The 16579-nt window shown below is 46.0% G+C and overlaps 1 protein-coding gene across 1 annotated transcript in view; it reads right to left on the reverse strand.

Moving 5' to 3' along the window:
* The window catches only part of CAMTA1 (calmodulin binding transcription activator 1), a 1228941-nt gene that overhangs the window by 909188 nt on the left and 303174 nt on the right, over positions 1-16579 (reverse strand). The window contains exon 3 of the mRNA XM_019541692.1: positions 14383-14450. Coding sequence (XP_019397237.1) covers positions 14383-14450 — 68 coding nt within the window. The remainder of the gene's footprint in view (positions 1-14382; positions 14451-16579) is intronic.

Here is a 16579-nt window from a genome sequence, read left to right on the forward strand (position 1 = left end):
CCTGTAGCTACCATTTTCCTGCTTTCCTGCCTGCTGCCAGCTGCTCCAGCACCATATGACTCCCAGCTGCATCGCCACAACCACAAGACTCAGCAGGAGCAGGCCCTGTGGCAGAAGGCCACCTTTGTTTATCCCGGAAAACTCTGCTCTTGTGACAATTTGATTAGGATGTGCCCAGCAGAGGAGAAACACCTTTACCCTATCTCTTTGGGTAACCTGAGCTGCATACATTCCTGAGGGAGGGGGAAAAAATGCTCCCTCTGCCTACGCAACTGGTATCACATACCTGGGTGAGGGGCTTGCTCCCTGGTGGGCTAGAGTCTGCCCGGCAACTAGTGATGTATTTCAAATTGGTTGGCTGACACCCAACAGGTGCTGGCCTCCATTGGACCACGTAAATGAGGTCACAGGGGGCAGCAGCCATGAGGGAGACTCAGAGACACAGAAGAGCCATTTGAACCTTGAACCCTCTCTCAAAACTCATGATCGAGGAACTGCCTGCCTCCAGAGGGAATTTCCAACTGCCTCTGGATGATGCTTATCTCAGTAAGCTACCTGAGATCTAACTAGATATATAGCTTGCAGTAACTCAGATGCGTGACCAAAGGCTACCCAGCCATGGGAGTTTGCTCTCTGGGATTTATCTGACATTGCTGTACCCTGTACCCTATTCTAACCCTACCCTCTGTAACCAATAAAGTTCTCCTTTGTACCTAGTGTGGGAGATTTATTGGGAGTGGGTCTAGATTATGCCTTGGGGTTCCCTTGGTTCGGCTGACTAAGGGAGACCACTACTTGAGCTTCTGACTGAGGCAAGCATCCCAACTTCTTGAAGCGAATCAAGTACACTTGAGGACTACTAGGCCTGTGTCTCCCAGGGTGCGCAGAGCTAGAATCAGTCCAGTGCCCTGGGTGGTGGCAGTGGAACCCCCAGCCTAGTGGGTGTGCTCCAGGAGGGGGGTCGGCCAGACGTGAGGCATCCCCAGGGCGGCACTCAGAGCCTGGAAGGTGGTCGGGCACAGTGAAATGGGTGTCTCAATGCAGGAGCGCCCCCTACTGGCCTGCCACAGACCCAACCCAGCCCAGCCCTGATATCTGAGTTTCTCTCTGGAGGAGGGAGGTGGAAACAGCCCTAGGATCCCAGGCCAGAAGCCTCCGCCAGGCAGAGGCTTCCAGTTGGAGGTGTTAGGAGGCTAGGGGTGGCATGGGGTGGAGCTGGGCGGGCCTTGCTGCTGGGCTGCTGGGTCCTGCTGCCAGCTTCTCCTGAGTCATACTGCTCCTGGCTCCCATCGTCTTTTACAGGCAGCTAGGAGCAGATAAATATTAATTTTCTAAATTTTTAGGGGCCCTGCAGACCAGATAGAATTGCCTGGTTTGCTAGATTCAAGCATCTTGCTGGGGCCTGGCCACACCCCACCTCAGCTCAGCACTATGGAAGGGGAGGGAGGGCTGCTCTAGCACCTCTGGCTTCTAGCCTGAGCCACTGCAGACATGTGCCTGCATTTCTTCAGTCAAGAGGGGATAGTATGGTTACAAACCGGTTCAGCCTAACCAGGTTGCAAAGATCGAATCAATTCAGGCTCAGGCTTTTTGAATGTCTGTCCCTAGCCCAGGGAGTTGTCTTAGGGTTGCCAACTCAGACTGAAGCTACTCCAGAAGATTTTGTTTTCCAACATGACATAATGTCATTAATTGTGCTGTTCAACCTGTTCACAATATCAATCTCCCGGACTGCTTTCAACTGTTGCTGGGAGATTGATGCCAATTCTGGTAGACTCCCAGTCAATCCAGGGGGGTTGGCAACCCTAGTTTCTTTCTCAATCTCTCTGTGTAAACCCTAGGTGGTTAGAGATACTTTCCTCCGCTTCCAAAAGGCAGAAAAATTGGGGGTGTGGTAGAGATATAAAACCAGATTCCCTGATTCCAACAGCACTTTGCCAATGGGGCCAGGCCTTCTTTATTTATTTGTTATGAACTGGGTGCTGCCAAGTTTTTGATTTATTAAGTCAACATTTATCAATAGGAAATGCTGCACATTCTATCATCCTTGTCTCTTAAATGAAAAGCAAAGCTTGCTTTACTAACCCAGAAGAGGAAAATTAAAATGCTAAAAATAAACCACTAGGTAGCAGAAGTAAAACTAAATTACCACAAATAGGTACTGACACTGTATGTAAATTGCCATTGATTTGTATGAATACATTGCAACTGAACTTTTTTAGTTCCAGAATTATTAATCATTGCCAAGTCTTGCTGGCTTGAAACACCATATGGTGCCTTTCTGAGCTGAAAATCTAAAACTGGAAGCCCCCTCCCTCCCCCAACACATACTTGCACTGGCATAGTGTATGGCTCACAGTGCTAACTGGATATAAAGAGATGGTTAAAAACCCTTTGTATCAAAATCTGTGAGTAAAATAGCCAAAGCACAATTATTCTGTGCTTGTTGTGAGGTGGCCTACCATTTGTATCTCACTGTCTTTAATATAGCACTAGTGAAAAAAACAAACAAAACACTTTAAGTAGGCAGATGCCACAGAAAGAGGGAAAAAAAGGTTAGATTTGGGCTATTATCCAGCTTGACAGAATACAGGACCTTGACAGAAAACAGTGCCCACACGGAATATTCATAATCAAATTTTAGCATTTAACTGTTTACTTTAGGTGCCTGGTCTGTTCATAGAATATGCACACCCCTTAATAGTGTCTGGGTTCAGAAACCAAGCCTTGTTTTAGGCAGGAATTGTGCCTTAGTCAAACATCCACACCAACTGCACCTTAGTAATCATTGCAAATACCATCACACCTCAGCAATCACTTCAAACACTTCGTAACCTACAGACTTTAAGGGTGAGATTACATGTTACAGTTAGATCATGTTAAAACTACTTGAAACCTGAATGATCACACATTAAGACTCACTAACTAGTGCTAAGTGTAGGGTGACCATATGTCCCAGATTGGCTGGGACAGTCCCAGCAGGTTGGTGTAAATTGAAGCAAAAGTCTTGAATTTGGCTGCTAAAGGCAGAGACAGAGGCTGCTGCCACCTGTAGTGCCCAGCCTGGCTCCTGACCAGAAGCTGGACACAGGGAGCACGCTGGGCTGGGCACTACTTCTCCTGCCTAGGGTAGGGATCAGCTGGGATGAGGCAGGCCAGAAGCGGGGGCCATGGTTCAGGCACCTGCGCAGGGTGACCAGGACAGCTGCCCACTACTGAGGCCCATGCTGAGCATGACGGCACAAGGCAGCTGCTGGTAGCAAGTGGGTAGGGCCATTCCCAGCCTGGTCCAGCCTCCACACATGGGAGACGGAGCCCAGCTGAGCCTCCACACTTTCCAACCCCACCATCAGGTCTCCTGGGAGCCTCACGGTCAGTGTATATGTGCATGTGTCTGTGCATGTGCAGCACTCACTATCCTAGATTCCCTTACCTTTTTCTGGATTCCCTTAACCATAAGATGGTCACCCTAGCTATGTGTCCTTTAGGCATGTTAAAGTTACCTCACTTCAGGCCAGGATTATCCATGAGCTGGACCACCTAGGTTGAGTTAAGTAAAATTCTGGATGTTCCCCTGAGATAAAGCCACCACTCTGCAGTCCTCCAGTATCATAGTATCATAGTGCTTAGGGTTGTAAGGGACCTAAACAGATCATCAGGTCCAACCCTCTGCTGTGGGCAGAAACAGGTGGAGGGTAATATCACCCCCACCAAATATCTGTTCAGCCTCCTCTTAAAGAACCCCAAGGTAGGAGAGAGCACCACCTCCCCTTGGAGCCCATTCCAGAGCCTGGCAGCCCTAACTGTACAGTAATGTCTCCTGATGTCCTGCCTGAACCTTCTCTCTAACAATTTGTGGCCATTATTCCTAGTAACCCCAGGTGGTGCCCAGGTGAACAGAGCCTCCCCCAATTCCCGCTGGTCCCCCTTGGTGAGTTTGTAAATGGCCACCATATCCCCCCTCAGCCTTCTCTTGTGGAGGTGGAATAGGTTCAGACCCCTTAGCCTGTCTTCATAGGGCCTGCCCTGCTGCCCCTTGACTGTGCGAGTGGCCCTTCTCTGGACCCTCTCAATGCTAGACACATCTCTCTTGAAGTGCGGCGCCCAGAACTGGACACAGTACTCCAACAGTGGCCTGACCTATGCTGCATAGAGAAGAAGGATCACCTCCCTGGATCTGCTTGTGATGCATCTGTTAGCCTTATTGACTGCTTCCTTGCATTGGCAGCTCATGTTCATCCTGGAGTCAACAATGACTCCAAGATCCCTTTCTGCCACAGTGATGACAAGAAGGGAGTTCCCCAGCCTATAGGTGTGTTGCAGGTTCCTTCTCCCCAGATGCAGCACCTTGCACTTGTCTGCGTTGATTTCCATCCTATTCTCATCTGCCTACCTCTGCAACCTGTCTAGAGCTAACTGGATCCTGTCCCTCCCCTCCAGCATGCCCACCTTGCCCCACAACTGTGGGGGGATTAATCCCAGGAGGCATTGATCCCAGGTGGATTAGCTATCACCCTGGAGTCTACAGCCCTAACAGGAAGCTGCAAACAGCTGGGTAACAGGTGTGTGGGGACAGAGTGAGTCGGGAGGGAAGCACATGGAGAAAGGGGGGGACAGGACTGGGGGGGGTTGGGAGGAGTGGGTGGGTGGGGAGAAGCCTGCTACTCCCTCTGCCCCAAAATTGCCCTCCCCACCCCCAGATTACTCCTCTTCTGCCCCAATTGCCCCCTCTGCACCTCCATCAGCCCCTTTACCACCAGATCACTGTCCTGCTGTACCAATCAGCCCAAGAGTGGCCGAGACATTGGTAGATGGGTTCCTCCTTCCTGCTTACTGCCGGGGTCCCTGCAGACCATGATGGCCCAATGCACCAAGATCTGTCAGCCTCTGTCAGGACCTGGCAACTGGAGGGCAACCATCTGCCAGGTATCTACCACACCCAATAGGGGCCAAAACCAGATGCACAGGAATGGCATGGGCTAGAAGCAGGCAGGGAGAGGGACCACCTCCTCCCCCCTGCTGCTGCTGCCATCACTGCTCTTGGACTGACTCAGGTGGCAGGGCAGTTATCCAGGGGTGGAGTGGGGATCAGGGTGTTGATGAGGGGCAGTGAGGCGATTTGGGAGACAGAGGGGGTGAGCCAAGTGGCAGTAGGGCGATCTTCCCCCTTCTTTTCCAGACTATACTGTGACTAAAGTACCAACAAGTACACATATGTGGAGCAGACATGCAGTCCCTTGCCATGCACCTGCTCACCAGCCCTTTGGTGGAAGTTCCGAGCAATGCACACTGAGAGGCTATTAACCGTGAATGTCTGACCGATCACTAGTAGTAGCTAACCTTAAGGAAGGAATGTTAGTCTGTGAATTAGCACTTGCTTACTCAACTATGAGTGTTTTTACAAGTGCTCGGGGGGGGGTGGGTCTAGGGGCAGACACTACACATAAACCACTTTAAGTGATCAGAAACTGGCTTAAACTTGAAACAGAACACATGTTCAGTGCACATAAACCAGTTTGAAATGGCTGAAACTGGTTTGAGATAAACCTGGTTGAATGTAATATCATACTTAACTGCTTTGGATCAAACCAGTTTATGCAATGTCTGTCCCAAACCCCTTCCTGGTTTAACTTAAACCAGAGTGCCCCAGAATCCCAGGTACTTTGCAGGGGCTCACTACTCCAGAGAGCTGGGCTGACCCCCTCCCCCCTGCTCCCTGGCTGCAGCTCTGGCACACAGCAGGCACAGCAGTGTCTGCCTGGCTTTCCCCCCTGCACCATTCCCCCATCTCCCAAACCACTCACTGCTCAAACAGGGATCCCTCCCTCCTCTCTCCCACAGCACAAACTAAAGCCAGCATGTGGTATGCTAACTAACACTGAGAGGTGTCCCTATAAGGCAGACAGGACAAAGACAAACAGGACAATGTCCGCTTAGAGCTTTTTGGAGCTAATCAACAGCTCAGCTGGTAATGTCCCTCCCTTCCTTGGAAAAAGTTGTTTAAAAAGAACCTGAACTAATGAGAGAGGCTTGTGTTTTCCTGATGGGGTGATAAATGCTATGTAACTACTTGCTGGTAACTAAATGCTGTGTAAATCCCTGGCCAGGAGCAGCAAGCAGGGAAAGGGGGGAGGAGCGAAGGGAGGGGGGAACCCCTCCGTAATAACAGCATCTTGCTGGGGTCTGGCCAGGCCCCTCCTCAGCTCAGTACTTTGGAAAGGAAGGGAGAGCTGTTCTAGTGCCTCGCAGTTTCTAATCTGAGCCACTGCAGGCATGTGCCTGCATTTCTTCAGTCCAGAGGGGATGTCTGTGGCTAGGGACACACATTACACATAAACCGGTTTAAGTGATCACAAACTGGTTTAAACCTGTAACAGAACAAACAATCAGTGCACATAAACCAGTTTCAAAATGGCTGAAACTGGTTTGTGATAAACCTGGTTGAATGCAGTATCAGACTTAACTGATTTGGCTCAAGCCAGTTTATGCAATGCCTGCCCCATACCCCTTCCTGATTTAAGATAAACCAGAGACTCCCAGCATCCTAGCATACAATCTGGGCTGGGTGGGGCTCTTTGCTCTCTAGCTGAAGCAGGGACCAACCCTATCAGAGATACCAGGTGACACAGCTCCATTAAGGCAAAGTGGACAGGAAGGGGGTTAATTCTTCCCTCCTTCCCCTCTTCCCCCACTGTAGCCGGGATCAGCCTGTCTGCACAGTAGCACAGCAGAGGGGGCTATAGATGTGGCCCCTGGAGCTGGCAGACCCTGGCTGCAGGTAAGGGAGGAGGGAGGAATTAATCCTTATCCCTATCCCCTTCACCTTAACAGGGCCAGGCTGGGTAGGTCCTGCAGGGTTGGGAGGGGGGCTCTGTTCCATGCTGGGGGGGGACTCTTCCCCCTCCTCCTCATCCCAGGGTGGGGAGGGGGACTCTGTGAGGTGCTGGATAGGGACTCTTACTCTTCCTCCCCTCCCCCTGCCACCACAGGCCTGGGAGGAGGGGGCTCCATGTCATGCTGCCGAGCCCCAGGGGGAAACGGAGGGACAGGGGGAGGCTCTGTTCCATCCTGGGGGAAACTCTTCCCCCTCTTCCTCCTCCCAGACTGGCAGCCCCAAGTGTGGAGTTCAGCTGAACAGGGTGGATGTGGGGGGTGCAGAGGACTCGTCCCGTGACAGCACACACTCCCTCCAAGGCTGCAGCCCTGAGCATGGGGCTCAGTTGGGCAGGGTGGAGGAGGAGGGTCTAGGGGACCCCCATGGCTGCAAACACTCCCCCATGGCTGCCCACTCTACCCTGTCCAGCCGAGCTCCGTGCTCAAGGCTGCAGCCATGGAGGGAGTGCATGCAACCATGGGGGAGGAGTCCTCTACACCAGTGATCTCCAAAGTGGGGTGCGCGCACCCCAGGGGGTACGCAAAGAAAATATTAGAACTTCTATTTATATTTTTTTAATCTAAAAAAATAAGAAAGAAATTAAGCTTTACTAATATTTAATATACGGATTGACACTCGTGCCCTCACTCGGTCCGTATGTCAAATAAATAAATATACATATATTGGGGGTGCGTGCTCAAAAATTTTTTACTGATAGGGGTGCGCGATCAAAAAAGTTTGGAGACCACTGTTCTACACCACCGGGTCAGCCTAGCCAGGTTAAACTAACCTACAAAGATTGAATCAATTCAGGCTCAGGCTTTTTGAATGTCAGCCCCTAGCCAGGGTGGGGAGTGGGGGCGCTTCAAACAGAGTGGCTTCAAGAACCACTCTAATTAAAGTGCCCACAGCATCTCCTGTATCAGTGCCCCTGCATTTCAAAATGACGGCAAGTGTGCTTTAAGTAAATCTCACTGAACGAGCTTTAATTAAGTGCCCCCACCGCCATTTTGAAGTGGGGGGGGGACAGTGATACACAGGATACAGAGGCTGGCTGGAGCACGCTTATTAGCACACTCCAGCCAGCAGGTGAGAGCAGCCTCCGCACATGTGTACAGGCACCCCCTAAGACTAGAAGGCAGTAATGCCAAGGAGGAAGGCCCAAGGACCCTCTATAATCCATGCATAAAAGTAGGCCTCAGACTCGCTAATATTTAGCCTAATGGCAAGATTGTGAACTTTGGTCATAATCGTTTTTTATAAAAACTGAAGAGCTGAACAAATAAATGCAGAGGGGAATGCTGGCTGGGCAGGAGTATTTTTTAGGAAATACGTACAAATACTTGTCTAGAGGAAAAATGAGCAGTATTGCTACAGTAACCAAATTAATATGTTAATAACCTAAAGGCAGGAGTTGAAATTAACCCACAAAAAGTAGTAACACTAAAACAAGTGGAATACAACAGGTTAAATAAGAAAAAGGAAGCCTCCCAAATATAAGATGAAGTTAGTGCCTAGCATAACATCCTAGGGTAATGCTTCCCAGCACAAAGCTGTGGAGGTGGGGAGTGGGGAAACCCCGTTGGAATGAAAACTATCTGGTATCTCACCATATTCCCCCAAAAGGACTATGTGAGGAATAGGAAAGCTGGGTACTTAGTATTGCTTTCCTCTCTCTCTTTGGATCGTAATTGCTTCAGTTTGTTCAAGCATGTAAATAAAGCAGTCTCTCAAGTGAATGTCCTGGTGGTCTTCAACCAAATAATAGTATCTAGTTAGCAAGACCTGAACCCCAACCAGTACAACCTTACGTAAAATAATTCTGAGTAATATTTATTGCCCAAATTATAGAAAAGGATGCTGTTTACCCTGGCTACTAAGGAAAGCCATGGTGTGGCCTGTAGGTTTGCAAAAGACACTGCTCACACTGGGCCTCTTGGCAAGGGGTAAAATGTAACTTAGAGCTATTGAATGAACAGTACCATGGCCAAGCTCAGGCTTAGGTGACTAAATGTGAAAGTGTTACTCAGAGTTTCTGCAGCTGACTTATGTAGATCGCACTAGTCTTCACAGGCTCCAGGGGCTGCTGTAAAACCAGCTCTTGAAGTTAAAAGGCCAACTATTTTATGTAACCAAGAAGCAAAGTTTGCCAGATCTTTTAAACTGGCTCTGAAATCAATTTGGGGCCTTTGCTACAACAGCATGTTCTCAGACTGCCAAAGCAATCAATTGAAATTGGAAAGTGGAGCCATTCAGGCAGGTTTGAGAGTTTGCCAGTGATTGTAGGTTATGTCATAACAAGCATTTGGAAACTGCACTAACAAAATGTGGTAGAACTGAACTTGGTAATGGGGAGCATTGCTCCAGAGCATCCTTCTAGTTGAGCCCAGCAGAAAGCTCACAATTACCTACCAAACAGGCTTTATGGTCGCAAGGCACTGCTACAATTATCCTGCAGCTCACTCCCACTAGTGTAAGTTCAAGTGCAGTCCCGTCCCCCCGAACCGTACATTCTTATTTAAAAACTACTAGAAACTCGGTGCAGGATCCCAGTATAGACTGGCATTATAACTGCCATGTTATCTTGTTTCTGTGGCCTGTTGTAACCCCTAGGCCTGAGCTTGCAAAAATACCAAGGATATTATATGGCAGTGGTCCAAGCAGAGTTGCGGAGATGTCTTACAGACTATCTAAACATGCAGAACAACACAGAAAATGTTATATTTTGTTGAACAAATTAAGTGCAGTGGATTTCAGCACCAGTACAACACTGCTGATTCTGACAGCAATAAAGCAATGGAAATGCAAATTTTACTGGCAGTTAAAACATATCCATCTGAAATCATCCTCCCTACCATCCTCACCTGATAGGCAGTTCTCGTTTGTAAGGGCCTGATTTTCCTAATTTATGCCACCATGGTTCAGTCCAATGCAGTCACTGTATCACTGTTCACTGCCTGACTGGAATCCAGATGAAGCAGGAGACACTGAGCTAAGGTTTCCTGAGCTGTCTGCAGCTACACTGTTGTGCCAAGAAGCTCATGCACAACTTTCAAATCCTGACACGCCCCAGCTCTGAGTAAAGGACAAACTAGAAGATTTATATTCTTTGTTTTACATAGAGTAGACTTCCCCTTTTCTGTTTAATAATGTTTTAATCAATTTTTGTATTTCAAAAGGAAGGTAAAATATAGTAAGTAATGCCATTGTCATCCAAGAAAATATGGTCAACAAAATGCAATGCAACATGAAAGAGGTAAATAACTCTGCATCAAAGTACAGGGGATAAAATCCATCAGTTATAAGAAGAGACATGCCTTCATGCTCAATCAACAACTGAATTCCAAACATAATAGCTAAACAGTGTGATCTAGTGGACTAGAAAGACAATTCAGGATGGAACTGGAACTCCTGAATATTAATCCAAACTTTACTGCTGATCCCCATTTTAGCCTTTGGCAAATCCCTTAACCCATCAGTGTCTAAGTTTTCTTATGCTTGAAATATGTAAAGTGGATGTGATGAGAATTAATATTTTTTAAGGCTCTTGAAAATGAAAACTACTGAAAAATTAGTATTTACAGAAACCATGTTGGGAAAGACTATTATTAGAATAGATTTCTTTATCCAGCAAGATTGTTTGGGTCAGAAAAATCCATTGTGCCATTGAAAACCCAATGAAAATAATAATTATGTTGCACTTCCTATGAGAAGGACAAGTAATTTTCCATGATTTCCATTTAGAAACTGGACATATCAAAGACTTTATTAGTGCTGTATTACAGTAGGACTTCAATAATTCACATTAATGACTAGAAGACCGATTGTGTATTAGCTGGCAAATTAATGAGTAAGCAAACAAAACACATTTACAAGAAAACATCAAGGTTACTACATCACAAAATGCACTTGTTAATTTATGTAGATACATTGTCTAGTTTTAATGAATTAGTTATAATAGTCCAGTACCTTTATTAGCATGTTTTGCAAGAGTACAAATGTCTCAAACCGAACCAAACTACAGCACTGTCCTTTTGTGGACTTCAGAGTCACCCCACCAAGATTTTTGTGGAAAACCATCAGCATTTTAGTTTGTCTTTAAGAACCCTTTGGACATTTGCTTAGCATTTCTTCAAAGTTGTTATGATGGTGTTAACAGACTGGCATAATATACTGCTTGTTTTCAAAATACAGAAATAACAGGAGATCCATGTGGAGCCATTTTTCTATGGAAACACTGGAAATCTGTTCTTTTAATTTAATACCTGTTTTTAAGATAATGAAGTGATTATTTTAAGGTAAAATTTTAAGCCACTTCTTATGCTGCCAACATAGAGCTACTGCCTGAAATTCAAAGCCTCTCCATTTTTTGCTTCCTGTATGCTAACACACACATTTCTAAGACCCAATTATTTCCCAAATCAAGTCTCATTCAACCCAGTTCAGTTAAAGCAAACCCAAACCCTGGAGCAAGGTTTCAGGTTTTCATGATAAACATCCTTTATTCTAGCGTCATGGACAACATGGTGGGGCTAACCAGTGGCAAATGGGGGATGGAGACTGAATAGCACTGCACCTTCCTAAATCATTCACATCACCTCTGAATGTTTCCTTGTGAACCCAAAACGTTGGAGCCAGCTTTACAAAGGATTCACAATATCGCATTGCTGACCTCTTATTATGGATTCCAATTTGCAGCAAGCACTTGTCATAGGGCAGTACCGTACTGTAACAGCCATCTAACATCTGGCTCTGGGGGCACACACTGCTAGCTACTACCTAGTGAGATCCTCCAAGTCTTCTCAAAGCACATGTGCCTGATCAGTATTCCAGTACCTCCACCGCACAGTCACTGTAGGGCAGAGACACCTGACATTTAGCACAAAGAGAAATATTACTGCAAAATAGCCATTTCATCCTTTTTTCCCCTACAGATTTATTACTACTCACTTTGTTTCCTCCAGCTAAAGAAACTCTTATAGCACAACCCGTTAATGAACTACAAATATTTTGCTCCCAACATCCTTATAATTAGGATGGAGGAAAATCTATTTGTACATATTCATCTTCCATCAGAGAGCATCACAGACAAGTGTCAACCTCTTCCTGAAGCTCACATACCAACATCTCTATGAGACCTAACTACAGAAATTCATTTCATAGTGATCCCTCAACTCACGCTATGTATCATTTTATTAAGAAACGCTATAAATGTCAGCAGTGCAATTCATTTTTATTAATTTTCTACAATGAAATTAGCAGCACCCGCAGCAGCAAACGAAGAATGGGGAATGTTCCAGTTCAGTGCTGGATCAATATCATTAATTCTTTAATACCAAAAGGCCTGTTTATATGAACTCAGCATTTAACTGCACCAATTAATTTCAATATTAAAAAAAAAATTCAAAATGAACTCAACAACTAATTTAAGAAGGTCCTTGAACAGCCATCACAGCTTTCCTTCTCGTGGGACATTATGCTTTCAAGTGTAAACACACAGGAGCAGGATATTGTAATATTAATAGGAAAATTGCTGTTTTCATGCATTGCCTTTAGCAAACTAAACAAACCCATAACATCTTAAAACACTTCTACAAAATGTATTTATAATCTGATGCCTTTAATAGTACTGCATATATCCCCTGACTCTGCTTAATATGCCTTCTGATCACTCAATAGTTTGAGTTGGCAAAGGTTCAATGAGAAGTTCTTATATATTAGTTCTATAACTCAGGCTCCCAGGTCAGAAAATAGTGTTCTCCAACTGCATCACATTGCCTAGTGGCCTGCAGTCAGTGAGTCACAAAAGACAAACAATTTACACAGTCTCCAACATAAAACAGCAGGCCCTGTACACTGTAGATCCAAATCCCTGTCACCAACAATGAGAGGCAGACCCTATATACTTGAGTCTCGTTGAATTTCCAGCACTGTTCAGGATAATAACAACATATAAAATCCTCTCACCTCTCTTACTTCTCAGCCCTAACACATACTACATTTTGATTAACAAAGAGCCTGTTTAATAATGTAATTCACAAGGATCTTGAGGCACCTCTTGTTCTCCAGAAGATGAGGAAGAACATCTTAAAGTTAACACAAGCTGTTTTCTAATTTTCCAAAGAAAGCCATCCTTCCCTATTCCTGAACTGCTGTTGAACCCTCCTTCTTTACCTAAATCTTCCCTTCCAGGATGACCAAATAAACATTCAGCAAATTAATCTGTACTATCTGTTATGCTCAATAATAGTTCTCATGTCTTACTATAATTTCTGCCTCTGCTAATTACAAAGGAATAGAATGGCAAACCCAGCAATAAACTACTCCAGGCTTTTCTTGCATTGGTTCTTCAGGGCCCCATTGTGTGTTTCCTGGGGACATCCCCAATGGGAAACATAAGGGAAACTCTCTGCCTTCAAAGTGCCATCTTGAGTGTCCTACACATTGGCTTTTTCACTACACAGCAGCCAGCACACAGGAATCCTGGGGCCAGAAGTAGGAGGGCCCCCCTTCCAGCTAACCTGACCTCACCTCACAAAAGTCACAAGAAGTCTTCTTTGAATTATCGAGGGTCAAGTTATGGCTGAACTGCAACATGAACTAATCCATTTTTCCCTGGCACTTGTGTTCATAGCCTCCTATTTGCGATCCAAGTATGAAAATGAACTGAGTTTCTCATCTGCTGCACTATGAGGAAAGCACAGAACTTCAGCACACACGAAGGCCCTGCTGCCAAGCTAACCCTCCACTGGCTCTGTGAAACTCTGGCCACAATCACTGGGAAAGAGGTTGCCATGTAAACAAATGGAAAAATGTGCATCGGGAAACATTTCAGAAATGTACACCCTCACCATAAAAAAGTTCAGTTTTCAGTGGCAAGTAGGCGTAACTTCATGCCTCTTAACATAAGAAAAACGTCAGAATCCCACAACAGGAAAACATCTGCAGCCTCAACATACTGGCTCCCATGGGGCTGAAGAAGTTAAATGTTTATGACAGTTAAAAGAATACATGACATTTACTGCACAATAAACAGCAAACATGACTACTAATTTGGCTTTTTGGGACCACCTCACTGCCAGACACTTAACCCCAACAAGAAATGCCAAAACACAAACAATTGCAAAAACTGCATTTTAAATAGGCAAAACACAAGGGACTTTTTCATATCTGGCTAGCAGGTTAGTGACAGTAGGGAGCATTGTCAAGATAAATAGCCTTCATTCAACCAAGTCTTTTAAATCCATTCATCTGAAAGCATACAATTAAATGTTAAACCATCAGGTTAAAAGTTTTACCTGTCAAGATTGCAGGTGTTCTATTTTTAATCAATCTGATTTCTTTCAATAAAATGCTCATTAAGTCAATTAATAAGACTTTGGTGTCACAAGTGATCAAGCAAGACTTGAAGTTTTCACTTTGTGGTCAATGAATTGATTAGCAAGTCAAGTAATCAGTGAAAATAAATCAATGCACATTTTCACCAGCTGCAATACTAGCAATGTTACCTTGTTTTAGGGGAAGTCGTTAGCCATTCCTCATGCTTTTCAAAAGTTATTAAATAAGCTGCAATTTCCTGAAAAATAAAACAAAGAAGAAAGAATTAATTGGCATGGAACTTTTGGAAACTCAAAAGTTTTATAGAACCAAGCTCCTCTACACCCAGTCTACTCTCAATAAAGGGACTGCCCAGCAGAGGTCTCTCTCTCCTGCCTCACCTGCTCCATTTGATATTACATCAGTTTTAAAAGTCTACACTGGGGAGGTCTCTCCAGAGTTAGACCCATCTCTAAGGTCTTTAATCCAGGCAGGAGAAACTGTACTTTGCCAGCTTGAACTTCCAAGCCCCAAAGCCAAATTATATAAAGCTTAAAAGGAAAAAGCAGCAGCCTTGTTATTAACCTTTTCTACCCTAGAAGCTACTCTGACAACTTCATCTCCTGTGCAGCATCTGAGCGCTCAGTGCTACGTCAGCGATCTAAGAGGAAGCTGGTGGAGGAGATGCAGGCACCTGAAGGTGAATTAAATATTTATAAACACAACAACATCACTGCAGATAGAATTACTGATTTATTAATAATTTCTATAAAAAGCCAGTGGGTGACATCAATATAAGTCATCGCTCCTGCTTGCAGGCATGATATGGCCCATTACTTCCAGATCAGAAGTGATTTGCTCACAGGAAAATCAGTAGAGAGAGTTTGTAAGTTAAATTAAGATGGTATTGGTAGATGGGTTTCATGAACTTGGCATCACTGCCAAATACTAAATCAATTTCCTTTAGCCTGGAAAAAAACCCCATGATTGAATAGAACATGTGGAACTGTCTTCAGTAAGAACCCTCACAACCCTGGGCACAACACAAGACACGTGTGCAATCCATGGGGAGCAGACAGTAGAGATACCCTGGAGTAGGTTCACACAGCACTGTGCCAAGATGCCTCCCCACCTTCAACTGGCATCTCCGCACACATGCATACCTCTCCTGATTATCCACGGTGTAACAGGGTCCTGCCCCTGGGGTGGCCATAATGCCCTTAGAGTACCCTTGTCCTCTCTGGTTCCTTAGGGTAATTTCCCCTTCAGCTCACCTGCCACACCTCGATGTTATTATGACTTCAGAAAAGGAGGCTGCCCCAGGGCTCCCCAAGCAAGACGAAGCAAGATCATAAGCACCGATGCCACTGTTCATCACCTTAAGGGCTAATCACAGCCTCTGAATCTCCCCTACAGCCATGTCTATGCCTCACAAATGTTTCTACTCATCACTTAAGTGGGCAAAACCTCCAGGTCACCTCAGGCCTCCACTCCCTTGTTGGGGCCTTAACCTTCCTGGCCTCCACCCCCCTGCTCTGGCTAGTCCCTTTAGCTTAGACCTGCTACACCAGGACTGGCTTCTTGGGCACAAGCTCCATCTTGCCCTCTCTGGGCTCCCTAGCCATGCACCTGCCTCTCTCTGGGCTCACTCCAGCTCTAATTCCATGCTTCGTTGCACTCCTCTTGCCCATACTAGTTCCAAACCCAAGCCACCTGTCAAATTCAAACAAAGCACTCAGACCCAAAAGAAACTTCAAGCCAACTGACTGTCTTCCAAGCTTCCCCCCAGCCTTGGGCTGTCCATTGCACCAGGCATTTCAGGAGTCAGCAGAGCCTCTCACTGCAGCTTTCCAGGGCAGGAACTCTTCACTCAGTGGCTAGCAGGATCAAACTGGCCACGTGCTCCCAGGCACAGGCTTTAAAGCCAGGGACAGGCATTCAAGAACCTGAGCCTGAATTGAGTCAATCTTTGCAAGTTAGTCTAACCTGGCTAGGGTAAATCAGCTTTGTAACCAGACAGCCAGCCCAGAAATGCAGCCACATGCCTGCAGTGGCTCAAGCTAGAAGCCAGGGGGTGCTAGAGCAGCCATCCCTTACATAGTGCTGAGCTGAGGGGGGCATGGCCAGGCCCCAGCAGGACAATGTACCTAGGGAGGGGTCCCCGCTTGATAACAGAGCATTTCAGCATTTCACCAGCAGTAGCGGTCCCTCAAAATCGAGGATGACGTCCATCAGGCTTGATGGGTCCTCAGATGAGTGAGTATCCCAATTCTGGATGCACGGTTTCTTTGGTAGTGGGGGCATGTTGTTGCGTGGGGGAGTGGGATTCACAGCTTCGGGTTGATTTCTTTCTCCTACCTCTGTTGTCACTGAGGCCCAACGACTTGA

This window comes from Crocodylus porosus, unplaced genomic scaffold (genome assembly GCF_001723895.1).
Source record: "Crocodylus porosus isolate Cpor-Errol unplaced genomic scaffold, CroPor_comp1, whole genome shotgun sequence".
In the NCBI taxonomy this organism is placed as follows: Eukaryota; Metazoa; Chordata; order Crocodylia; family Crocodylidae; genus Crocodylus; species Crocodylus porosus.